We start from the raw sequence: 27,275 nt of genomic DNA, 5'->3' as shown, positions 1-27,275 counted from the left end.
GTCTAAAAAAACTCTACATTGCCCTTAAAAAAACATTTCAATTCATTAAGATGAATGCAGATTTCACTGTAGTATTTGATACAGCAATCGTGACTTGAGATAACCTAGCGCATACTTCCAGAGTTCTTTGAAATTGCCATTTTGTGAGACCTTGATGATGATAGATGATGCCGATAGTCTGGGAGGCTAAATTTAATGTTTTAGACAACAAGTGTCCTCGCGCAAGGATACAAGAGCAGGTGTGGGCTGGTGGGAGGTGCGCTTGCAAGCATGAGAAACGAATCTCACATTCTCAGGACAGTCATTCAACTTCGCCGCTCAGGGTGAATAAACATGCTAGTAGAAAGGTGGTGGCTGATTTTGGCCTTGGGTGAGTATTTTTAAAATCATCTGCCAATCTGCTGTGTTGTTTGTTCCTTTTTCTGTGTCTGATTTTGATTAATGATGGCTGCTAATAGTTACAGGTTGTGTTGCTTGTGTTGTAAAAGGACTGTTGACTAGGCTAATTTAGACTCCTATGTTATTAATCACCGTTGTCATCTTACATTATACGTCCGACTTTCTTTTTATTCTTTTTTTTTATTCCCAGAATGTATTATGTGCATCTACAGCAAGCCCTTACAGCAGAAGAGAAGGTGTTTTTTTCAAATAACAGAAAGTACAAAGCATAACTACAGGCAGAATAAGAAATACACTGCTGCGGGCAGTGTGAGCGGGTCAGTGCAAGTTTGTGAGACCACGGACTGTTGCGTGGGCTACTACCGGATCATTAACGGCACACCAAAAGCTGACATTCTTGGTAAGAAGCCCGTATGTCTGGGCAAGTACGTGGAGTGTATAGTGGGTGATTGAAAACAACAACAACAACAACAACAACAACAACACATTTTTAGCACATTAGCAAAAAAAAATCTAATGATTGATAAGCTAGTTTAAAGAAAGCTCCCGCGCCAATTGTAACAGCTGAAATGTGCCACGTGCTGTGAAGTATAATGAAGTATGTAATATTGTTTGTCGTGCTCCTGATTTTTCGATTGCAGCTTGTGACAGAATTGAAAAGTCATGCCCAGATGAAACCTGCAAGGCACAAACACGCATCAACAATCAATTCTTGACGTGCATGTGCAACACAGACCTCTGCAATGGCAACATTACTTGGGGAAAAGAACAGACTTCACACCCCTACTCTTATTTTTCAGGTATGGTATTAATAAGGTTATATAACCGTGAATTACTAAATAAATGTATAATTTAAGAATAATATATCATAATACAATTAGAAGCATTTAAAAAGCCTAAAACACTTCATGTCCTTCCCGAGGCAACCCCAAAGGAATTTGTGCCCCTCGGGGAATCAAACCAAAGATCTTTTTCTTGTTAGGCTCTTGTTATGCTGAATATATATTCAGGTGGTTGACAAATTTAAGGAAAAATCAACATTAAGTGTAACATTACCAGACACCCAACACTTGGCATTGATTTGTCAGTATCTGGAACAGTTAGCCATCACCATGCCAGCAAAATGGCTCACACACCATTACAAAGATCTCTAGCTCAAATTGTTGTGTTTTTCCTTGAATTCTTCACCCATTCGCATGTGCGATAGATATGATCATTCATTCAGAATTCAACTGGCACCTAATCCTTTTTTCTCCCCTTTTTAGTCGTCTTCATGAAAAAGGCTGTGAAACCTCTGGTTGGGATTTTGCTCTTTATGTGTTTCTGGATCGTTGCTGCTCAATGGAGAAGTTGCCTAAAAAAGAAAAGTAAAGTTCTTTTTTCTTCAAAAACATTATTTATGATTTAAATACCACTTGAGTAATTCAGTTTGACCTGATTGACTCCACTGCAAAAAAAGAAAAGAAAAGAAAAGAAAAGAAAAAATAGTGAATCTTCTTTTACACCTTCAAAGTTATGCTTTACCCTCAGATTTCTCAGAGAAGTCCAGCATGCAGGGCAAAAACACTCAAATTCAGTTTGCTATTTTCCTAAAAATAACAATGTCACTTTTAATGCTTATTTTTTTTTTTAATGCTATAATTTAATTAATTATTCATTTTGGCAGTCTTAATTCCTAGGGTCAGGACTGCCAAAATGAAATAATAAAATTATCATGAAATAATTAAATGTGTCAATAATTAATTAAAATGTGAAATAAATAATTAATAATTAATTAAATATGTCCAAATATGTATTTAATTAATTAATTACATATATATATATTTGATTAATTATTGACACATTTAATTAATTATTTCATGATGTATTTATTTATTATTTAACGGTCTATTTAATTAATTCATTTTGGCAGTCCTGGCATTCCATACTTGTTGAGTCGTTCTCTGGGATGTGTAACTTGCGTGAATTTCATTAAGGGATAACATCGCATGTGATAAAAGTTGACAACAAGCTGGCCAGCTCAGAGGTTGAAGACTGTTTTGTTTAAGGTCCATTTTCTGCCTTCAGTTTTACATTTTTAGTGTTTAATATTTGCATTGCATGTTCACATCAATCAACTGTGATGAGATATTAGGTTTACCCGTCTATTTTTAGTATTAATATGGTAATAATGTGTCCATTTGTCTTTTTTAATTCCACAGAAGAATAAAGCTATTGTTTCTACATTTTCTCAACTTAAATTGAGTTCCCATGATGTCTTGGCCTTGAAATGCCTTCATTCTATGTGCTACGCTGACCTTGGTTTTTATCTGTGTTACGGTACTCCCTCTGCTACTCTTCAGTCACATTTCCATGCTCTCAGTAACTAATCAGGAAGCTTTCAAATGAATGGTGGCTTTATTGTACTACCAGATTACTTTCTATGAGTGGCAACTAAATCACTTCTTTACTATAATATTTCAGAGAAGAATCTACAGTCCCCCAGTCATTACCACATCCGACCCTCCTGTTCCTGCCAAATGACAAAAACCTCTGAGATCGACATCAGTCAGATCGAGCTACAGCAGGTATGCTCTGCTATGAAACAGGTTAATTCCACAGTAGGTAGTGTGCAAATTATCAGCAAGAAATGCATACAGGTTCTGATTCTTTACTTGTTTATGTCCTGCAGATTGTGGGCCGAGGGCATTTTGCAACTGTTTTTCAAGGGACATACCAGGGCTCTGTGGTGGCTGTCAAATTTTTACCTGCAGCCTATGAACATAATTTTAACACAGAAAAGGAGATTTATGAGCTACTGCTGTCAAAGCATACTAGCATTGTGAACTTTCTCGGTGCTGGGAGGAAACCAGATGACAAAAGCTGGTTCATCGTGCTGCAGTTTGCTGAATATGTGAGTGAAAACCTTTGCACGAAGACAACAGCTGCTCAAGGAAAAAACTGCATGGAACAGACCAGAGAAATATTTGTAAATAATACTAAGAGTCTGTTACAAGTGACAAATAGAATATATAGGTAAAAGAAAAATATTTATTCAAATTATCTAAAGTAACGTGAGTAAATGTTAAAGAAAAATGAATAAATGAACAGGCGCTAAAAATGTCAAATTATATGCCAGGTTAAGCCACTGTGTTTAAAAATATTTATTAAACCAGCTATTCTACCCACATCTCTTATTTAATCACAATGACTTCAGCTCCTTTTTGATCCCATCGGAGACTGAAGGAAACATGTCGCATTATGTGACTCATTCATCATTAAAACCATTTCTGATCAGATGTCTAGTCCGAGACAGAATTATCGTAGAGTAAGGCTAATAAAATTATTGCAAACACTAAGTGGAAACGATTGTAAAGATTTTAAGATGGGTATACTGAACAAAACCATTAATAAAGGTTTAATGGGTCAGGGGTCAGGATTGCTGCCTCACAGCAGGAAAGCTTCCTAGTTTGAACTTAGTCTTTCTGTGTGGAGCTCTCACATTCTCATAGTCAGAAGACATTCATGTCATATTAAGCTGTTATTCTAACCTGGACATAGATCGGATAATCCGGTACTGTATGGTTAAACCTTGTAGGACTTCAGTTGATCAGTAAGAGTAGAACAGCTCTACATAAAGTTTAAAACTAATGCTAATGTGTGAAACATAATTGCTTTTCTATATTTATGGTTGAATAGTTTATGTTCGATGGCTCTAAGTCTATAGCGCTTTATGTATTTGAAACCACTGTATGCTTCAAGTACGAATGACTATTATCCCTTTGATTTCAGGGATCTCTTCATTCCTTTTTGTCAAAACAAACCACGAGCTGGATGTTCTCACTGAACCTGTGCCAGTCGCTATCACAGGGACTTTCCTATCTCCACTCTGACCTTCTCAGCCATGGTACTGGCCAGAATAATATTGCAACAAATGCATGTGTGCATGGGTTGTCTGTTTGATGTGGGAAGCATAGAATGCATGTTTTTAAACTATTATCATCAAGAATAAAGATGAGTTGTTTTTATCCAAACAATGGATCTACTGCAGTGATTCATCTAATGTGGCCACAAATCTTAAATAATGATAAGCTGTTTATGTGAGGCTGTCTTGGTATGTGAGAGTAAGCTACAGGAACAAAATATTGTTTATTGGATTTTTCATACAGATTTGCACAAACCTCCTGTGGCCCACAGAGACCTCAGCAGCTCCAACGTGCTGGTGAAGGCGGATGGTACCTGTGCCCTGTGTGATTTTGGATGCTCCACCATTCTGCGTTCTTGTTCAGAGCCTTACCGCAGGCACAACCAGAATAAAAACACAAAGGTGAGACACAGGTACTACTGTTTATCCACTCAAATCCTCTTATTTAAATAACAAAACAAAAAAACTTGAAGACCTAGACTTGCTGCTGTTTTTTGAAGTAATTAAAATTTCACACTAGAATTACATGAAATCAAAACATCCAATATTATTACTTATTTCTAATAGATACATTTGTATTTTTGTAGTGTATTCAACTGGGCACGCTGCACTACATGGCTCCTGAGATCCTGGAAGGCTTTGTGAACCTGAACGAAAGCATGTTTCTCATGCAGGGTGACGTTTATGCTTTGGGTCTGCTGCTGTGGGAGATCTGGATGTGCTGCTATGATTTATTTGAAGGTTAGTCATTATGAGTAGATGATATGATGTTATGATGTTCAAAAATAAGTCCAAGGCTCTTTAGAGTAGTACAGAAGGCCAAGGTAAAGTTATTCAGAGTACCTAAACGGCTTGGCAAACTGTAAAAAGGTTGCTGTATATTGTGTAGCTGTAAAGTGCAGCTTTATTTGACTAGAAATTATCTTTTTTTTTTTTTTACATGTAAGGTACGTACTACAAGAAAAAGCTTTTGTATTTCTGTTCATGGAGTGAAACTGTGGAACAGTTTGAATATGGAATTAAAGCAACGTCCAAACAGAAAACAGTTGAAAAAGAGTTATAAAAATATGATCTTCTCGAACTATAAAGAAAGGGAAAATATTGATAATAAGTGAATGTCTCTATTTAAAAAATTTCATGATGTGATATTATAGTATATAGTATATATTATTTCAGAAATCTGTTCACTATTTTTATTACAAATTATATCAGTAAGGAAGCTGACTAAATATTAACTGATAACTTATGGCAAAGGGGTGGGATTAAATAAGTGTGTACTTCTTCCCACTCCCTTTCAACATGTAAATGAATCAGAACGGTAGCAATATTGAAATGTATTGACTTTTGTATAGTATTTTCTCTCTCTCTCTCTTATTTTCTTTACAAAGTGTACCTGTATATTGTTTACACGTTTGAAATAAATTAACAAACAAACAATAATGGTGCAGCAGTGCAAATGATAAATGTCATGTCATACACCTGCAGTGTTTCTGATGTGTTTGGAGTCAAATATGATACTTTTAATGTAGTCTGAATTTAGAAACAAAAAACTGCAGGTCATTCAGTTTTCTCTGCTTTAAGGCGAGCCTATTATTGTAATGGGTTGTCATTATCAACAGTACAATTTCAGGCTGTTGCTAGAGTGTCCAGCTTTCATTCCTCTCAGAAAATATCAATTACCACACTGGCTTTTCAGTGGGTGTGTCACTGAAAGGGGAAAACTGATCTGAATCAGAAACTGGTGAATAGTGCGCTCCAGCCGGCCTGGTTTCCCAGTTGCTTGAAATCTGATAGTTAATGCATTGGTTTCCGGGCTGACAAGTCATATTTTCAATTCACTAAGCCTAGAAAAAACTAATAGCACTGCTTCCACCTGCAGGCGGAGCTGCACCACAGCATCTTTTGCCATATGAACTAGAGCTGGGAAGCAATGTAACACTGGAGAGCCTCATGCTGTACGTGTCCTATATGGACAAAAGACCCTGTATACCTGAACACTGGGAACTGCTACCACAGGTATTCTTGCATAGGGGCTTTGTGGTACCACTTACACCTGTGGTGTCTGTAATGTGTGGACTAAATGTTTATTGTTCTCAGGGAGCTGCGCTGAGGGAGCTCCTGGAGGATTGCTGGGACAGTGATTCAGAAGCCCGACTGACAGCTCACAGTGTTGTGGAAAGAATAACCTCTCTTCAGTCTTCTTACTCTCTGTGACTTCTTTTTCTGTTGTCTTTTCAGGTAGACATGATTTTGTACTGCTTTCCTTCAGAAACCTTTTTCTGCATCAGCTGCCATAATGATCTCTTATCTGGCAGTTCTGATATAAAGTGAACTCTGATAGCATTACTCAGCAGGCTCATAGGCATTTCTGAACCAGTTTACTCAGAGCTATACTGACAAGGAGACTGAATTTCATCTCATTAATAGTACCACTGACGCCTTACTTCAGCAGGAACTGGTTTCACTGTTTCTTTTAAAGCCCACAGGATTTGTGTTCGTGCTAATGGAAAGCCCTGTGGTATATATTACAAAAGAGAACCGACCAAAGTAGCAGCCATGCAAGTTCAAAACATCTCAGAAATGCAACAAATATCACCCAAAAAGCAAATGTTTCATACGCATAAACTCAATTTAAATTGAACCTCTCCCTAAACGGTCACTCCTAAAAAAACGAAAAAGAAAAAAGATAAGATCAGAGTGTTTCCTTTGTTTCTTACTAAATATTCCATGATCAACTGTAAGTGGGATTATTGGAAAGTGCAAGTATTTATTTCAGTTTTAAATTTCAAGCTAAATCTAATTTTTAGGTCTTCAAACAAAGAAACATGAAATTCATGTTTTATTGACATTTATTCTTCATTAACTTCAGTATCTCAATGATTGAGTGCTGTTTACTAAGTTACTGTTACTGTTGAAGTTACTAAGTAACTGTTGAATCCCAGGAGACTCCCCCAGTGCATATATCTTACACTGTGTAACTTAGCTGCCTTTAAATTAATGTGCATAATGTTACCTTTTTAATCCCATTTATCACTTATGAAAGAGAGGATAGCAACAGGGACAAACTCCAAGCGTACACCGTTTGACTGCTGTGGCTGGGCTTTGAAGGTGATGCAGAATACCAAATATAATATTCATTTAAAAATGTGTAATCAAGGAAACTTATGAATTAGAGAATTTTCATTTATTAAATTAATTATAAAGATTATTTTAAAACTGACCACTAGATGTCACTGTTCACTCACATCTATTTGTTTGCAGTGGAAACAATGGATTGTGATCTCATCACAAATCTATTCTCAACACTACAACAAGGAAAAAAGCCAGCATGTTCAACATGTGGCCACATTCTTCTGGCTTACACTTGAAATATATTTATTTAAGCATTTCGTTGTTTAAACTTTTGCATTCAACTGAAATGTTGTTTTCATGCAAAAATGTCACTGATGTTTCAGAGATGCATGCTCATGCCTCAGCAGCATGTCTTTTGATCTCCAACCTTCAACCACAAGTTTAAAACTGTTTCTTTGGCATTGCCTTATTGTATGCTGCATGCACTGAATTCCAGTATGTAACTGTCATTACAAATGTTGCTGTGATTAAGTCAAAAGTTTGCACAAAGCTCCAAAAATATGACTTTATATGTCATCAAATTTTAACAACAGTAGAGAAACAAATGAGAAAGAAGTATTTGAACCAGTATAATATGCTTGTGGTGGGTAACCCAACGAAGGAGTCAGTCGAGGATGAATAAGTTTAACAATTTCCAAAAATCCACAAAGAACAGTAAACCTCATTTTAACCCTTGTCCTACTTTTAAGCCCACTTTCTGTTAGTGTTCTTTTGATGTTACCAACCACAAAAGCCAGAGACGTCATGTACTGCAGTCTAATGGTCTTGCAGATATTCTGGGTGATTTAGTCATGCACGGAAACATCTACTAGAGAGCTCACAGTTATGCTGGTGTCCTGCCTGATGCGGTTTCATTAGAACTAACAAAAGCGTTTCTTTTAATAAAGCAGCAGAGCCACTGTGGTATTTTAAAATGCTATATCTTCAGTTTCAAACACATTGCTTTCCTCAAAATATCTTGTAGCTGTGAACTCCTCGTCCAGCATATGATAAAGCTCAGTCCTTTCAGCTGAAACTGCTACTGACACTAATGATTATTTGGAATAACTTGTAGTTTCCACTTTTTTAAACTCACCTTGTATCACATAAGCTGGAGTGGGACCTGCTGCTGCTGCTGCTTCACTCTCTCTGGCTGCGTTTTAAATTAAGGGCCACACATTACCTGGTGTTAAGTTCTGCTAGGGAAATTTGGCAGATATAGTGCAGATACTGGTTTAACAACTGCTGACAGCTAAACCATCCTTAACTTGTTAGTTGTACTCTGCACACAACACAGCCACAGAGCATGTATCTCTCACTGTCCTTTGCTTCTGCTGTCTTATTTCATGACGTTTAACCGAGGTTACTTTATCTATAACAGTTTTTTTTGTTTCTTTGTTTTACTGTTTAAAATGTACGTTTTAAATAAAAGAATAAAATCCCTTTTCTTTGACTGCAAAGTCTCTGCCAACTTCCTCAGAGTCTTCGAAGCTCGCCGCATGGCACAGCATCACCACAAATGTCTGATTGAAGTGATGGATTTAGGGTAAATCTGACCCGCAGGACATTCCCCGCATGCCTTCTTCCCCCGTGTTTCTGCCGCTGGGTAGGTCAAGTATTCGCTGGAAAAACCCAAATTAATCCCAAACGAGTGTGACGCTCGGGGATGTTGCCTTGTGGAGGCTCCACCCCTCGCCTCGGAGCGTGTGGTTCCCGTCGCTCCTGTTGCTGTGTTCCTGAGACTGAGAGTGGTAGTAGAAAACAACAGCTGGGCCGATAGATCAGACGGCTTTGGGGCATTTCTTAATTTTCAGACCATTACAGAAGCCTCCTTTAAACGTGTGAGACTCTATATGGACAACCCGATCATTAAAAAGAGCTCCAGCTGCTTTTTATCAAAACTCAAATTGATTTGGGGATCCGGTCCCGAGGAAAGCTGCTCCTGACAGGTGCGCAAAGTGCGCAGAGAGGATGGGCAGACGTGAGGCGGACAGCAGAGACGCAATGAACACTAGCGGACGCTCCGAGCTGGGCTGCCTGCAGGACGCGGCGTCCAGCAGCCAGCATGGCGGCGAGCAGTCACCGAGAATGGACAGCCGCCGTGCCTGCAACGCGGAGAAGCGACAGAGAAACATGAAAGTAGGCGTGGAGGCGCTGGGCCAGGCATCCACAGCCACAGCGTCCATTGAAGTAAAAAAGCATCAGCACAAGCACAACTTAAAGCACCGTTATGAGGTGATGGAGACGCTGGGGAAAGGCACCTACGGCAAAGTGAAGAAAGCGGTGGAGAGAGCGAGCCTGAAGACGGTAAGATGGTCACCATAACCCATCATATTATACTGCCTCAAGCTTTTCGGAGCTGTGTGGCTGAAGGACTCGTTATTTCCTAAACAAAGGGCGAAATGTGGTGAAAGGAAACGATAAATTATCAGTTTCTGAAATTGATCTGACCTCCTAACCTCGTCTGCTGACCCTGTAAAAAGCCTATAAAAAGTGTAATGTGATTCCCATGCTTTTACTTTTCGCCTGTGTCTTCATGCGTCTGTGCTTGCGTGCTGCACTTGCCACAGTGTTGCTCAGTGGTAATTAAATATTAATTTGAAGGTGGAAAGAACTTCGTGGGGGGCGCTCTGCGTGTGGTAGGATATGCGTTGATCCTGAACCCATTTCTTGTGCTGCCAGCTTGAGATGCCTTTGGTCTGACTCACTCAGCAATTGAAAAAGGGGATAAAATCACTACAATAGGTCTGCTCCAACTAGAGTCTGACCCCTAAAAACCCAGACTTAAGCACACACACACAGAGAGCAAGACATAATACCATAACAAGTTTCTATTTAACTTCACAATCTGAATATCTAGGTTAAAACAGAATGTGGTGCCAGATTAGTTTGAATAATCGTGGGTTTATGTCTGGTCAGACCTTAATCCCTCCCTCTGTGCTGTGATCTGAGAGGACGGGGCCTCATCAGTTTCCTTTCTGGTTTATTTTAGTAAATAAACACAGTTCCATAATCTGATTGCGACAAAAAAGATGATCCTGATTAGAGTGAGTTTCTCACAATTTGTCTGGCTCCTTCAACTGTGATTGCCAGATCTCCTCACTGATAGTAACCCCCGCCAGGTGTGGAGACGTCGTAGCCCTCACCAACTAGAAAATGTCTCAGTATATCAGAGACTGCCTACCCCCCTTCCCTCAACCCCCACCAGTTTGCTTACAGAGCAAATCATTCTCAGCCCTCTATTGTACACCTATGACTGCACACCAACCCAGCCAACTAATGACATCGACACGTATGCCAATGATGTCCTGACGGTGCTCAGAAAATAACCTGAAGCTTAACTCCCTTAAAACAAAAGAACTCATAATGGACTTCATGAGGCAAAGCTAGGTCTACTCCCCACTCATTATAAATTAAGAATGGGTGGAATCTGTAGAATCACCCACATCTCCATGGATCTCACCTGGAGCCACAACACCCTGGTAAAGAAAGCCCAACAGCAGCTTCATTTCCTCTGTGTCCTGAGGAAGAATAACCTGGACCAGAAGTGGCCTTCTACAGCTCCTCATTGGAGAGTGTGCTCTTCTACTTCCTGGGTGTTTGCTACGCAGGGGCCACAACAGAGAACACGAAGCCTGTGCAGAGCGTAATTAACATCACCTAAAACATCAGTCACTGCCCTCTACCACCCTTGGAAGCCATCGCCAGATCCTCCTATCTCAGGAAAACCAGGGCCATCACAGGCGACCCTTTGCACCGTGCCCACCACCTCTATGACCTGCTGCCTTCTGGTTGGCGCCTCAGGTCAATCAGGTCCCACACCTTCAGACTCAAAAACACCTTCTTCCCCTGGGACATTCAGACTGTCAAAAAACACTTTCTCCCCACACCCCACCCCTGCCCAATCACCTCACTAATCTGAGCCATGGCCTGAGTTACCCTCATCACTCATGCCACTCACACACGGACTCTATTCATACCAGGTCATTTCTTTGCACGACTTTCAAGCACTTTGCAACTTGTTTTCTGTTGTGTACAATTCAATTCTATTCTATATCTTAACATGTAGTGAAGCATGTATAAGAGACTGCTGGTAGGATACAGAGAGATGAACAAGGCCATGTAGAGTGTGTGTGTGTGTGTGTGTGTGTGTGTGCGCGCGCGCGCGCGCGCGTGCAGGGTGAGTGGGTTTGGTAGGACAAGGGGGAAAAGCTGAATTCCTTGAGCCATTAGCAGGCACATACCAAGGATTCTTTGAAACAAAACAGGCATTATTTTTGGAAACAAGGCTAGCGGGCTGTTTTGTGAGCTTGGGGAGATGGGAGAGGAAAGCAGGAAGAAGAGCAGGAAGAGAAGGCACTATGAGTGATTTTATATTAAGGAGCTCACTTGAGACTTGTTCCTGTAAAGTGTCTAAGTGGTTTTCCTGTGACGCTGCAAGAAAGGAATGTAAGTCATCCTCATGAATGCACAGGGTAAAGCAAAAGGAAAGATGAATAACCAGCCTTGGTTATGCAAGCTAAGTATTCTGTGGTCACTTACCCTGGTTTGGAGCCTCACTTGTTTTTAAAGCTTAAATATCGTAGGCAAGAAAGAAAAAAAAAAGGAATTGAAGCAATCAGATAATGCCATCAGAAAAAAATTCTTGTTTCCTTTCTTGCATTTAATGTATATGTCTTTGCCCAGTTTCCCATCAGTTCTGCAATTCCTGGTTAAGGAAAGGGACGGCTTAAGGCTGTGTGTAGATGATTGGAGGTCAAGGGTCACTCTGGCAGGAAGCCTGTATAATTCTGCCGCTAAATCGTTCACAGATGCAGCAGGGACCTTTAGTGATGCTCAGGCTCCTGGGATACATTTGTGTGTTTGTGAGAATAGCAGGGTAGGAAGGAAGTTGGTGCACACCCCAACCCCCATGATGACTTCATACAGACAAACACACCTGCAATAAGTCAAGACTGGAGTCAGCAGGAAAACAAGAAGGGGATGGGAAAGCTAGTACATCCCTTTGCACATCTAAAATTGCCATGCCATCATAATATAGGCCGTGATGATGTCAGAGAACGCCTGAATGACTCCCACATGCTGCGTTGTGTTTCCTACACATTGTTGCAGTTTGCATGGTTGCAGTTTTTAGAGGAAACGATGAGATGTTGTTGGTGAGAAGGATACTTTAGAGGTCATATCTCTGCGTGATGCATCTGCAGGATATTTGCAGGCATAAGGGTGAGATCACACAAACAACCACAGCTTCCTCTACTCACACATGGCCCCTTGAAATCAGTCAGATAAAATGCTCACTTTGCCCTGAACCATACCCAGAGGGTCTGTATTCCCTGTGTCATGTGTCACTTCAAAGTCTTGGTAGTAAATTAGAGCTGAGACGGCAGTAGAATTTTTTGACTCCCAGTCTATATCTTGATGTGTCTAATCCATAACTTTTATCTGTTATATTGCACTAAATCATCCCAGTAACTGATTTTACAGTCTCCCCTTCTCTTCCTCACATTGCTTTAAGTATTTGGGTCATAAATGGCTCTTTAGTGAGCATCAGAATCTGCCTCCCCAACTTTTTAATATCTGCCCTTCAGCTGATGACCTCATAAATCAGAAGGTCACTTCAGTCTCAGGGGTTCCCTGGATGGTGTTCGTGTTGTGTTGCATAACTATCATGGTTGATGGAGCGTGCGAACTGTGTCTCTTCCATTTTTTCGGAGACATTTTTTTCCCCCCGCCAGCTGAGAAAACTCGAGTTTTGACCTGTGGGAGCTCACCCACAGGGACATGCAAAATTATACAGCGCATGTTTCGTCCCATGTTTAAATATCAGCCTCACAAATTAGTCCCATGGCTTCAGCTACTTGTTATATTCCACGTCTCTGTTGTCCTTTGTGTATTTTAGGCACACTCCGATGCCTCGTTGTCTGCCTGCATGCACTTGTCTCGTCTTTGTAAAGTGTTGATTATGTGACACTTATTCTATCCAACCAGTTTTATAGGTTTGTTTTAGGATGCATGTTTTTATTGCGGGCCTGCGTGTGTGTGTTCAGAAGCTTCGGGTTGCACTGGTGTATGGGATTAAAGAAGCAGAGTGTGAACACTGCAGCTGTCAACCTTCTGCCTCTGAACATCTCACATCACGAGATCTGCTCTCACCATGCAGCCTTTAAACCCACATAATCATGTCTAATACCCAGAGATTTTATTAGTGTATGAGCGTGTGTGTTTTTAAGCATCAACAGTATGTACAGTATGCCTTTGTTTCCATGTTTGGCTGTGCAGATGATGCATGAACTGTTTATTTATTTGTTGCTTTGATGGAGGTAAAGCAGAAAATGGTTAAATTTGTGTGTTTTCTGAGGAATTTATGGAAATTAAATCTACTGGCTCAAGTTTTATTACTCAGTCACTAGATTTAACACATGGTGTATGAAATTTGGACACAACCTTTTTTGTATAACATCCTCTAAACTTTGTCTTCCTTCCAAGGTGGCGATCAAGTCAATCCGCAAGGAGCGCATCACCGACAACCTGGACAGAATTCACATCCAGAGAGAGATTGAGATCACATCTTCACTCAGTCACCCCAACATCATACGCTTCCATGAGGGTAAGATGACACTGACACACCTTCCCACGTAATCAGACAATTTCATAGTTTGGTATCCAGCTAGCGTTTAGGCAGTCAATATTTTAAAGAACGTTAGTTGAAAGATATTAAGTTCCACAACACACACAGCAGCATTTACAGCAGTGTTGTTTAACAATGCCAGGGGCTAAGGGATAACGCTGGTAATGCTCACAAATCCTATTTGAAGCCCAAAACCAACAATGACATGACCCAACTAAGTATTTCCTATTTGTACAAAGAATCGTACACATGTCTTCTTACTCCGTTCCATAAACTTGCATTGTTGTTAAATACTTAACTTAAAATCATATCACTGATGCACTAATTTGGGAAAAATATCCCAAAACTACTACAAATACCACTCTGGGTCAATTCAGGCTAAACCACCAAAATACTCACTGCAGCAAGAAGGAATCTCCCCAAAAATGATTTGCTAAAAGCTACAGCACCCAGAAATGAAACAATATGATGGAAAAGAATTGTAAAACTTCTAAAACAGCCTTGAGAGATGGTCTTTGGTATCTTGTTTCATCATCTTGTAGTGTTACTTAACAATAAAAACAGAAGATTTTTACCCTTATTCACTAAAGGTCTCCCATTTATTGTTGGATGGGTATTGTTGTTCAATAGAACAAATGAGGAGGATGTTATAGTCATCAATAAGATAAAAAATTCCAGTTAGCCCCACACCTGTCACTATACTTAAGTATATCATTTCGATTGGTAGCCATTCATCAGGTGAGACTCTTTTAAAGTTGTACAAATGACAGAAACTGCAGATATTTCTGTTTCTATGAAGATTTATTGAAATCAATAAGCATTTGCATACACGGATTACACAGGAGTTGAAAACCTACACAGCCAAAACAGCATTAAAGGTTTCTGTTTTCCTGTGTTGACAGTGTTTGAGAGCCGGGATAAGATTGTGATTGTGATGGAGTACGCCAGCAGAGGAGAGCTGTATGATTACATACAGGAGAGGAGGCGACTGCCAGAAACAGAAGCCCGCAGCATCTTCAGACAGATTACATCTGCTGTCCACTACTGCCATAAGGTTTATACACACCAAACAACCTACCCACATGTGTTCTGCAGGTGCCCAACAGGAATACATTACAAGTTAGCAAATTGCACACAGGCACGTGTGCACACATGCAAATACTGTACCGCTTAAACCAATAAATCCTAATCCTATTACTGCAGAAAAACTTGACTTGAGTTTTCAGATCTCTTTGGGTTAAGAGCGCATTATAAGGCTCGATTGTTCTTTACAGTCACACACTGACACATTTAACAAACGCTAAATGAGCCTCCTTCAACATTATTGTAAGCCTTGGCATAGAAACAAACACTTCTTTGTTTCTCTGATTTATTGTTGTGTACATAAAATCAGGCCAGAAAGCAGGAATTATCGAGGACTTATAGGGCTTTGGAGTTGACGTCACGCCGCAATGCATTGTGGGAGCGCAGCTCCATTTTCGGGGTCTACGAATCAAAACAAACACACTGTGTTGGAACGACGACGACAAGAAACATGCTTAAAAGCAGCTCAAAAGAAAACGGACGGTATAGAGACCGATTGCGTCCAGAGGCGAAGCAGCAGTACTTGAAAAAAAATAGAGTGCATCGCAAATCTGGACCCATTTGAAATACGGCAGTGGAGTAAAGACCCAGACGACTTACCGCCACTGTCCTACCCCGATATCTTCACGTATCTTGTTTGTGGAGTAAGCGCTTACACAGCGAACCAGTTTCGTAATTACAAGTCACTGGAGGCGCACATCCAATTTACAAATGGCTGGGTGCAAGATTTGGCTATTTTCAAGCCGCCAAACTCTGAGTACGTCGTCAAAGTAAGTCAGCTGGAGTGCACCGAGTGAAATAGCCATTTTCCACCCCCCACCATAATTAATGTTACACATTTATCATTTAACTGCTAAAATATCGTTATCATATTATATGCCCATAATTGTAAAGTACATGCAAGTTAACACATTGATAATCGGGTAAATTATTAACGCCAATTTGTGTCCTTCCTGTCTCATTTCATTTATTGTCTTTACATCAACCAATCAAGTCACTCCATTCTATGTTTGATCGCAATTTCTATAACTTCTGAGACCACCAACGATGATATTATTCAGCTATAAAGTGTGATGTGAACATATTTAGAACTTACCGGAATGAAAATGTCTTGAGCACACCAACTGATATCTGGAGACGTAACAGAACTTGATATCAGCTCGTCTCACGGCTGCTATCCAGGCTAGACGCCTTCGTTTGGTAATATCTGATACATGAGCTCCTTCATGTTGCTTCCAGGTTGGGAAAGCATAAAAAGACAATCCAAACTTATTCCCGTGCCGGTCGTAAGATCGAACATTGCAGCCGACCGCACAGCAAGTACGAACCATGGCTATGCTTTCGCTCCTTACTTAGACCCCCAAAATGGCGGATCGGGCCAAAATCCTTTCCACGCCCACCCCCGTGACATCACGCTCCAAACCCCTATTAAGTCCTGTTTAAACAGAAGTGCATTACAGTGGAACTTAGGATATCTGCCTGACTGTCAGCTGAGCTGGACATGGGGAAAAAAAGGCAGTTGTTTTGCTTTTCTTATTTTGGCAGTTTGGACTCTGTGTGAATCTGCTCACGTTAAACTTATCATTCAGCTTCTGCGTCTCTGTGGTGTGCAGGGTGATGGAATTTGGGCTCCTCGTGCCCTTGAATATTGTCCCAAAATAGACATGAATGTTCCAGCGTGAATGAATTATTGAATGTGCCTCAGAGGTATGCGGTGCACATGGAAAGACGAGCAAGACTTCACGAGAAAAATGGAAATAATCGAGGGCCATTCACTGCTCCGTTCACAGGCATTTTAAACGATAGTAAAATGCCTGTAAACGACCTGATAAACCACATCTAACCATACGTGTGTCTGCCGTGCTTGCACACATACACACATAGTGCAGTTACATGTAGCACACAAAGCACTGTCTGAGGTCATTGGCCATTTCCTTCACATAAGAAGAGAATTTAATAAATGAAATAAAGTTTGTTTAAGACGAACTGACAGGAATGTTTAAAGTGTCACATGATTTCCTGGGTGACCACACCTAATGAGGTACTACATATGCAATTTATTTTGCTACAAATAGTGTAGATTTTGAGTCATCTGCCTTTTCCTTGCACACTTGTGCTTAATGCCAGTCGGCGACTCAAACCGTCATCCGATGAAAAAACAGAGCACCTTCTCATGCTTGAGAATAATTAAACAGTCTGATGATCTTCCTTCAGACTCTCCAAGAGCAGGACCTCAAGTGTGTTTCTCCTGTCTTGCAGAACGGGGTTGTGCATCGAGACCTCAAGCTGGAGAACATTCTTTTGGACCAAGATTTGAATGTAAAGGTAGGATCCTAAGAAAATATTGTGCACTAACTGAGCCATCTTGCCACATTTCCTTAGCATTTAATGAGATAAGATAAGATAGAACTTTATTAATCCCTCGGGTGGGTTCCTCTGGGAAATTCTGTTTCCAAAAGCACAGCACCGACAGAAGTTACAGTTACAGAATGTTTTATTTATATATATATATATATATATACACACACATGGTTCACGCCTACTGGCTGAAGAAGCTGACTGCACTCCACGAGCATCTGGCAGCACAAATGAACCAGCTGCTAGTTAACGAGAGACACCCGGAATGGCTAACTGAAGGCCGGACGGTCCTGATCCCCAAGGACCCCAAGAAGGGACCGGTCCCCTCCAACTACCGACCAATAACCTGCCTCAGTACTACATGGAAGCTCCTGTCAGGCATCATATCGGCTAAGATGAACAGGCACGTGGGTCAATACATGAGCGGGACACAGAAAGGAATTGGCAAGAATACCAGAGGCGCAAAACACCAACTACTGGTAGACAGAACAATCAGCCGAGACTGCAAGACCAGACTGACCAACCTGTGCACTGCCTGGATTGATTACAAGAAGGCCTATGACTCAATGCCCCACAGCTGGATACTGGAATGCCTAGAATTGTACAAGATCAATGGGACCCTAAGAGCCTTCATCAGGAACTCAATGGGGATGTGGCGTACAACACTAGAGGCCAACTCCAAGCCCATAGCACAAGTCACCATCAAGTGCGGGATCTACCAAGGAGATGCTCTGTCCCCACTGCTGTTCTGCATAGGCCTGAACCCCCTCAGTGAGATCATTAACAAGACTGGCTACGGATACTGACTACGGAACGGAGCAGTTGTCAGCCACCTCCTGTACATGGATGACATCAAGCTGTATGCCAAGAGTGAACGAGACATCGATTCACTGATCCACACTACCAGGCTATACAGCAATGACATTGGAATGTCGTTCGGACTGGAGAAGTGTAGTCGGATGGTAACAAAGAGAGGGAAGGTAGTCAGAACTGAGGGGATTGAACTACCAGAAGGCAACATTGCAGACATAGAGGACAGTTACAAGTACTTGGGGATCCCACAGGCGAATGGGAACCATGAAGAGGCCGCTAGAAAAGCTGCAACCACCAAGTACCTGCAGAGGGTCAGGCAAGTCCTGAGGAGTCAGCTGAATGGTAAGAACAAGATCCGGGCCATCAACACGTACGCCCTGCCCGTGATCAGGTACCCTGCTGGGGTAATAGGCTGGCCAAAGGAGGAGATAGAAGCCACTGACATAAAGACAAGAAAGCTCCTTACCATGCATGGAGGGTTTCACCCCAAATCCAGCACCCTGAGGCTGTACGCTAAGCGGAAGGAAGGGGGCCGGGGACTGGTGAGTGTCAGCACCACAGTCCAGGATGAGACAACGAACATCCAAGAATACATTGGGAAGATGGCCCCAACTGACCGAGTGCTCAGTGAATACTTCAGGCAGCAGAAACCCAAGAAAGAGGAGGGAGACGAGGAACCATCATGGAAGGACAGGCCCCTGCACGGTATGTACCACCGGCAGATAGAGGAGGTGGCTGATATCCAGAAATCCTACCAGTGGCTGGACAAAGCTGGACTGAAAGACAGCACAGAAGCACTAATCATGGCAGCACAAGAACAAGCTCTGAGCACAAGATCCATAGAGGCTGGGGTCTATCACACCAGGCAAGACCCCAGGTGCAGGCTGTGTAAAGATGCCCCAGAGACAATCCGGCACATAACAGCAGGGTGCAAGATGCTAGCAGGCAAGGCATACATGGAACGCCATAACCAAGTGGCCGGCATAGTGTACAGGAACATCTGTGCCGAGTATAACCTGGAAATCCCGAGGTCAAAATGGGAGATGCCCCCAAGGGTGGTGGAGAATGACCGAGCTAAGATCCTGTGGGACTTCCAGATACAGACGGACAAAATGGTGGTGGCTAACCAACCGGACATAGTGGTGGTAGACAAACAGAAGAAGACGGCCGTAGTGATCGATGTAGCGGTTCCGAATGACAGCAATATCAGGAAGAAGGAACACGAGAAGCTGGAGAAATACCAAGGGCTCAGAGAAGAGCTCGAGAGGATGTGGAGGGTGAAGGTAACGGTGGTCCCCGTGGTAATCGGAGCACTAGGTGCGGTGACTCCCAAGCTAGGCGAGTGGCTCCAGCAGATCCCGGGAACAACATCGGAGATCTCTGTCCAGAAGAGCGCAGTCCTGGGAACAGCTAAGATACTGCGCAGGACCCTCAAGCTCCCAGGCCTCTGGTAGAGGACCCGAGCTTGAAGGATAAACCGCCCGCAGGGGCGTGCTGGGTGTTTTTTATATATATATATATATATATATATATATATATATATATATATATATATATATATATATACACACACACACATATAAATACAGAGACAAATAAAAATAAAAATAAAATATACGAAGGGGATAAATAGAATAAATAGGAATAAAAAATAAAAATACAAGTGAATTGCACATTTCAAGTATTGAGGTCTATTTGCACCATTGACCATTTACAAAAGTATTGCACAAAAGGTATTGCACAGTGAGGTGAAGAGGCACTACAACTTAGTTGTTCCCCCCTCCTTTGTCCTCCTGTCTCCCCTCCCTCTCCCCTCCAGAGAGGAGTTAAACAGTTTGATGGCGTGTGGGACAAAGGAGTTTTTAAGTCTGTTAGTTCTTGTCTTGGGGAGAAGCAACCTGTCACTGAACAGACTCTTCTGGTTGTTAATGGCCGTGTGCAGAGGATGCCCAGCATTGTTCATAATGTCCATCAGTTTCTTTAATGTCCTTTTCTCTGCCACTGTCACCAGAGTGTCCAGCTTCATGCCGACCACAGAGCTAGCCTTCCTGATCAGTTTCTCCAGCCTGCATGAGTCCTTCTTTGCTGTGCTGCTCCCCCAGCACACCACAGCATAGAAAAGTACTCCAGCAACCACCGACTGGTAAAACATCCTCAGGAGCTTCCTGCAGATGTTAAAAGACCTCAGCCTCCTGAGGAAGTACAGTCGGCTTTGGGCTTTTTTATACAGGTGCTCTGTGTTGCATGACCAGTCCAGTTTATTGTCCACCCACAGCCCGAGGTACTTGTACTTGTTGACCACCTCCACCTCCTCCCCCTCTATCTGAACCGGCAGTGGACCTTCTCTGGACCTCCCGAAGTCCACAACCAGTTCCTTGGTCTTTGAGGTGTTGAGTTGCAGGTGGTTTGTGTGACTCCATGCGACAAAGTTCCTCACCAGACTTCTGTACTCCTCTTCCTGATCATCCCAGATACACCCCATGATGGCCGTGTCATCTGCAAACTTCTGAATATGGCATAATTCAGAGTTGTAGCAGAAGTCAGAGGTGTACAGGGTGAGGAGAAGAGGGGACAGCACAGTTCCCTGTGGTGCTCCTGTGCTGCTGACCACAGTGTCAGACGTGATGTCCTTCAGCCTGACGTACTGTGGCCTGTCGGTGAGGTAGTCGGAGATCCAAGCGACCAGGCAGGGGTCCACCTCCATCCTGTTCAGTTTTTCCTGAAGCATACAGGGCCGGATGGTATTAAAGGCACTGGAAAAGTCAAGAAACAGGATCCTGACCGTGCCTTTTCCCCCATCCAGGTGTGAGTGGGCTCTATGCAGGAGGTACAGGATGGCATCCTCCACTCCGACACCCGCCTTGTATGCAAACTGTAGTGGGTCCTGGGCATGTTGTACCTGTGGTCGGAGGAGGTTGAGGAAGAGCCGCTCTAGAGTCTTCATAAGATGTGACGTCAGTGCCACCGGTCGGAAGTCATTCAGCTCATTGGGCCGGTTCCTTTTGGGGACCGGGACGATGCAGGATATCTTCCATAGGGCGGGCACTCTCCCCAGTCGCAGACTGAGATTGAAGACTCGTTGTAGCGGCTCCCCAAGTTCAGCAGCACATGCCTTTAGCATCCTAGGACACACCTTGTCTGGGCCTGCTGCCTTCCTGGGGCGAAGCTTCCTCAGTTGTCTACTGACCTGATCCACTGTGACACTGGGAGATGTTTGGGAGGAGGGGAGGGGGGGAGATGTCTTGCTGCTGAGAGAGGGATTGGAGGAGGGGGTGTCATGGTGTAGGAAGGGGGGGGGAAGCGAGGGAGGTAGGAGAGTGGGGAGAGGACTCTGTAGTAAAGGTGAGGGTGAGGGTGGGGGGGTTGTGGGCTGGTCAAACCTGTTGAAGAAGTTGTTGAGTTCGTTTGCCTTCTCCACAGTCCCCCCCACTGTGCTTTTCTTGGTGTTGTGGCCTGTGATGGTTTTCACACCATTCCAGACCTCCCTCATATTGTTCCCCTAACCCTAACCCCTTCCCATTATCATCTGATCCATGCTACGTGGATTGTTTTGCCGCCTCCAACATAAAATGCAAACACAGTGTACTTTCAGGATATATGTTGGAGCATTTTCTACCCAGAGGAATTTCAATGTGTTGTTGAGCAATGGACAGTGAATGTGAAAAAACACAATGTAAGGCCTTACAAAAGAACCCAGGGAATATTTCTTGCCTTATTTGGGCATTGTTCTCCCTATATCAGAGCTGTGCATGGTCAGCAGGGAATGCCGGGAATTTAGCGACAATCTTGAGGATTCATGCCAGTCAGGGGGTTTACGTATGTGTGCTCTGTCTGTCAAAAGAAAACGCTATGTGCAGACTTCTCTGCGGGTCTTCATTCGCTGCCAACCACATCACCGGAGGTTCACCGCACCGGCCTTTCTCGGCATCTGCTGCAGGAAATCACCGAGGCTCTGTGCAATGCGTTGTTATGTCTGCACAATAGCTGCTTAATGGCATCTGTATGGGGCAGAGAGAGGCAGATATGTGAAATGTTAGGTCATGTCAGGTTTAAAGTAGAATATTAGTCTGTAGAGTGTAACTTTGTGTTTGACTTTGTTTTCGTAAGCATTTGGTAGTCATTCATTCACTCTTCCAGCTTCATGAAGAACTGTCTCACTATAGACTGAATGCATGCAAACATATGGGAGTCCAAAGAAATGTGCTAATTGCCACTGGATATATATGAACAGTGAGCAGGCTTGCATTTACAGTGTTGTCTTCTTCAATGAGGTCTTTGTTTCCCCGTATCTCTCTACCATGGAAGTGAAGCTGTCATTGTGAATATTTTTAACACCACGAGGGCTGATAGTGAGCCAGCATGCATGTTTATAATCTTCGCAGATAGAGGAGAGACACAGTATGTCTGCGTATGGCTTTCAGAGCCTCGAGTGAGTGATTGTTCCATTACGTGGGCGTAAGCAGCCTGATGCTTTTGGCCCGCTCCCCTTTTCCTCGCTCACACTTACTCTGGCAAAAGCTCAGCATACCTGCAGTATTTTTGGCTCCTTTAAAAGGAATTGCTTTTGAGTTATTGTGTATTTTCTTTCCCACATGACTAAAAGCTTTCCGTACATAGTCACTGAAAAGGAATTTAGATTGCGTGAGGCCGAGTGCTAAAGTGAATGAAACTCAGTGCAGGATTCAGTGTGAACTGATTAGTTCACTGTGACATAAAGTTTGAGATATCAGTGTTTTGAGTTTGTGGAGAGACATCTGGACTGAGATCTGTTGTCTTGTAATGTGACAGTTACGCCATCTATGATTCACAGTGTCACATGAACCTCTTGTGTTTACTTGACACAGAAAATGAGCGCAGACACATCCAGCAGCTGTGAAAGCTTTGAATAGTGTCAGCAGTAGGAAGAAATAAAAATAATTATTAACAAAATATGTTAATTTGCATTCTTTCTTTTTTGCAGCTGGCTGATTTTGGCCTCTCAAATAATTTCCACAAGGGCACGCTGCTGCAAACCTACTGTGGAAGTCCGCTCTACGCTGCCCCAGAGATCGTGAAAGGGCTCCCATACCAGGGACCAGAGGTTGGTCAACATGCTGTTAATTCCCAGCATTATGGATGTTAGGTTGTTTTAAAATGTTCACAGAATAATCAGTTTTGTTTACTGCAAGACTGGAGGGCTGCTTTTGGTGAGATTACATCATCATTTAATGTCACCACATGTGGCTGGTTTTCTTTTAAAACAACAGCTTTCTAGTACATTAGCTAATTCTAACAACTTGCATTGTGGGTATTGTACGCACCAGATGCTGGCATGAAAAAAAGCTCTTTAAAATGTAAAAAAATTATGATGTCGCTGGTTCTGCTGCATTTTGTGTCTTTCATGAATCCAACATTGTTATTTATATTAGTGCAATGCTAAATTACACTAATTTAGCAATGTAAAATTCATATCTTCTGGATTAGTGTAGCTTTAAACCACAGTACATCTTCTTTTGTTCATGAATATGCTTTAAAATAATATAATATTTCATTCTGTATGTGTTTGTGTCTTAGGTGGACTGCTGGGCACTGGGGGTGTTGCTGTATGCCCTTGTTTACAGCAGCATGCCATTCGATGGTGCCAGTCACACAAAACTCACAGAGCAGATCAGCCAAGGTCGCTATCGCAGACCCAACCCCCCCTCTGGTAAAGCTTCATAACTTTATTTTTTATATATATTTTTAAAGCTGTCAAATGGGATCTGGTTTGTCAGCGTAGTGGCCATAAATAACTGTTGACTCTGTCCCCTCCAGACGCCTGTGCTCTCATCGGCTGGTTGCTGACAGTGCGTGTGGATGAGAGAGCCACGATAGAGGACGTGGCTAACCACTGGTGGGTGAACTGGGGATATGAAGAGAGTGTGTGTGACTGCCCTTCATTTCCACACCAAGAGTGCCCCTCCCCGCTGCTGGCTCGCTACATCGACTGGCAGAATCAGGTTGCTGCTGCTAGCAGTTTGACGGCGGATGCAGACTGCCTGTCCTCAGACTCTTCCGGTCTTCCTCAACACGCTTCCAACCCCTTTTACTTCAGCTTACCTCTAAAGCACGAATGTGGGGGAGGTGCAAGGGTGCGCGGTGGAATATCGAGTCTTAGGAAGTCTCGCAAGGAGAATGCGATTCCCCAGACTGCACAGGGAGCTTGCAGTGACGTTTGTTTAGCAACTGCTTCTTCCCTGGTGATTTCCTCCAGTTCCACTTTTGAAAGAAAAAAGCCCAAAGGTATTCTGAAACACCAGAGAAGTTTAGATTCAGTCTTTCACACCCCTCCCAGGGATAACTCCCCCTCTCAGCTCTGTAACACTGCACCGCAGCCCTGTCGAACACACAGTCTTACTCATGCGTATGTTGACGTCCTATCAACCAGCCTTCTGTCTCCAACTACATTCAGTCAGCCGTCGTCCAAAATGCCCAAGAAAGGGATACTAAAGAACTTGTATGGTGGGGAGTCAGGTTATGGTTCCTCATCAGACAGAAGGGGCTCAGGTGTAGGAAGTACAGACAGTAATGCAGGTCAGTCCTGTTCCCACAAACAACAAACATGTCTCCCTGGAGTTGAAGACAGTCCCACAATGCGCACAGAAGCAGTAAGAAGACGTAAGGGTATTTTGAAACGTAATGGAAAGTTTTCTCGCAGCCTGGATCTTCCTGACAACCACCAGTCTTCTCCCTCTCCAACTCCTGCGATATTCCCAGAGGCTCTGCAGCATCTCCTCCAGACTGCAGGGGATGCTGAGGGCCGTCATAGCCGCCCCTCTAGTGTTGTGAGCGAGGATAGCCTCTTCTCCTCAGATTCCTTTGATCTGCTGGACCTTAGCTCCCAGTCACGTCGCAAGATTTTCTCAAGGGGGGTGCGGCACAGCTCAGAGGACGATTTGGAGCAGCTGAGAGGCGAGGCGGACAGGGTTGTTGGACAACGACAAACAAAAAAGGAAATGCTGTAATACGAAGCGTATTAGAAACTTTAGTGTGCTGAAAAACTGGGTTTAATTCCAGCTCTTCAGTTCAGTTTTATGTGATAATCAGTGCCTGCGATCTTGAAAAGACTTCATGAACTCTAGAAAGGTTGCATCTCAAGTACACAGACTCTCATGACCATTGCACTGCCGATGTAAAGCACCATGTCTCAGCATATTTGCAGCGATAAATTAAAGTGTAGCCTCTGACTGTTTAACTGTGTTCCTCCAAATGGGACCTGATTTCCAGCAGTTTGCAGAGACAGGACAGAATAGTCTGTTTAATGGACTCGGTCCGACCTCACCTGCACAACAGACTCTCCTTGTAGATTTTTGCAGATTGATGTTGACAACTCTCAAAATCTTTGTCTGAAGGCTGTCATCTGCTAACATGGTAATCCATGCATCTTTGATTTATCGACAATCATTGTATGAGTAAGTCAAAAGACTTAAAGATATTTCCATCCACCTGCATTTTTTGACCATTTTGGATATAAAATCTGAGGTGTAAGTTCAGAAAAAAAGAAGAAAAAATACTTTTAAAGTTCAAAAAAATATGTGTGTATTGATAACAGTGAAATGTGGCAAAGTGCAATTGAAACTAGCTTTTTATACACTAATCGTGCATGAAGCATGTCAGATAGAAGCATACAGTATGTATGTGAGAACTAATGGCGAGGAGGAGCATTAGTTAAATTAATATATGAAACAAATGTAAATATAATTTCATTTTTTCTGCATTCTTTGGCAGTGCTACTAATTTTGCTGGTGATCTTTTGTAATATATAATTTGCACACTGTTGTTCTGCAGTGGTTGTGATAACACCCGGCAATAAATTTAACATCATCAGCTACTTATACTCAAGTATCCACCTTCATGCAGTCACACATACATATGGAAACAGATATGCATAGAAGTTTGCTTTTAGCTTAATGATTTTCTGAAATGTGTTCAAATGTGTGCAGTGTTTGGATGGAAACTAGACTGTAGCAACTTCTGTTATGATGATAAATTCTGCTCAGTTGACCTTTGGGATACTTTGTGGCAGCACTTTATAAACCTTATATAAACATTGCGACATGGTTATAGCGCACTAAAATGTAGCAGATATCAGGACATTTTAAGTGTTCAGTATTAACCTGTATAATCTGTCAGAAATTCTAATTTCTCATCTGAGAATAAATTGTGTTTTTATTCATTATCTGTTCATGCATCATCCTGCTTATGTTTATGCACTGTGGGCTTGCACAAGAGGAGCTATGGTTGTTAACAGACACTTCACATTGGTTAAACCCCATTTGTTAAATGTTTATATTCCACTTATCTAAAATGCTAAGGAAAGTAATGCCGATGTCAATATTTTTTTTCAAGTATATTTATGCCACACAGTGTTTCACTGTGCACAGTTTGCTTCTTTGCACCAACACACACAGTGTGAATAGCAGATAGATCACATTGCTTTTTACCGTGACACCACCTGTGCTGCTCTCGATGTTTAGGTGATGTATGCAGTAGATGTATGCAATATTAAATCTGTGATTTTCATACTGTGAGAGGAAATACAAAGAATTCTCTTTAACTTTTTTTGTTTGTTTTTTTTTAAATATTTTTGTTTTTCTGGGTAAAATAAATTATTTGAATCTGAGCAGTTTGCAGTGTCTTTTCTGATGAAACGATAAATAAAATCAGCAGCATGTTGTAAGACGTATTGCATCTTGACCAACCATAGAGTTTGTACTCGAAAGCAGGGATGTTAGTTAGTTTGATTATTTGTCTGAGTGTGGAAGACAAAAAGATGTCTATTTAGTTACCTTGCTGTCTTCTTCTGTGTTTCTGTCTCCATAAACTCAGCTCTAGTTGGCCCACAGATTGTTTTCATAGTTTTTAATGGACTTGGTTATAAAAAGAAGTAGGCAGTTTCTTTCTTTAAATGCTCTACAAAAAGGAAACATTAACTGTGGAAACAGCAGATTTGAAAAAGCA

At 42.1% G+C, this 27,275-nt stretch overlaps 2 protein-coding genes across 2 annotated transcripts; both read left to right on the top strand.

The window, feature by feature from the left end:
* The first annotated feature begins 252 nt into the window (after window positions 1-252).
* LOC101474775 (bone morphogenetic protein receptor type-2) lies at window positions 253-8,851 on the top strand. The gene is made up of 11 exons (XM_004558910.3): window positions 253-370; window positions 590-799; window positions 1,041-1,199; window positions 1,665-1,766; window positions 2,863-2,966; window positions 3,071-3,292; window positions 4,171-4,285; window positions 4,548-4,705; window positions 4,891-5,044; window positions 6,183-6,319; window positions 6,401-8,851. The coding sequence occupies exons 1-11, from the start codon at window positions 334-336 to the stop codon at window positions 6,515-6,517; spliced, it is 1,515 nt and encodes a 504-aa protein (XP_004558967.1). The 5' UTR covers window positions 253-333; the 3' UTR covers window positions 6,518-8,851.
* A 191-nt stretch (window positions 8,852-9,042) lies between these two features.
* Window positions 9,043-26,937, top strand: LOC101474507 (NUAK family SNF1-like kinase 1). The gene is made up of 7 exons (XM_004558909.3): window positions 9,043-9,721; window positions 13,901-14,021; window positions 14,945-15,096; window positions 17,385-17,450; window positions 23,257-23,376; window positions 23,850-23,982; window positions 24,090-26,937. The coding sequence occupies exons 1-7, from the start codon at window positions 9,386-9,388 to the stop codon at window positions 25,277-25,279; spliced, it is 2,118 nt and encodes a 705-aa protein (XP_004558966.3). The 5' UTR covers window positions 9,043-9,385; the 3' UTR covers window positions 25,280-26,937.
* The last annotated feature ends 338 nt before the right edge of the window (window positions 26,938-27,275 follow it).

The sequence above is a fragment of the Maylandia zebra genome, linkage group LG20, assembly GCF_041146795.1.
Source record: "Maylandia zebra isolate NMK-2024a linkage group LG20, Mzebra_GT3a, whole genome shotgun sequence".
NCBI classification, from domain to species: domain Eukaryota; kingdom Metazoa; phylum Chordata; class Actinopteri; order Cichliformes; family Cichlidae; genus Maylandia; species Maylandia zebra.
This window is presented reverse-complemented; position numbering and strand designations above follow the sequence as displayed.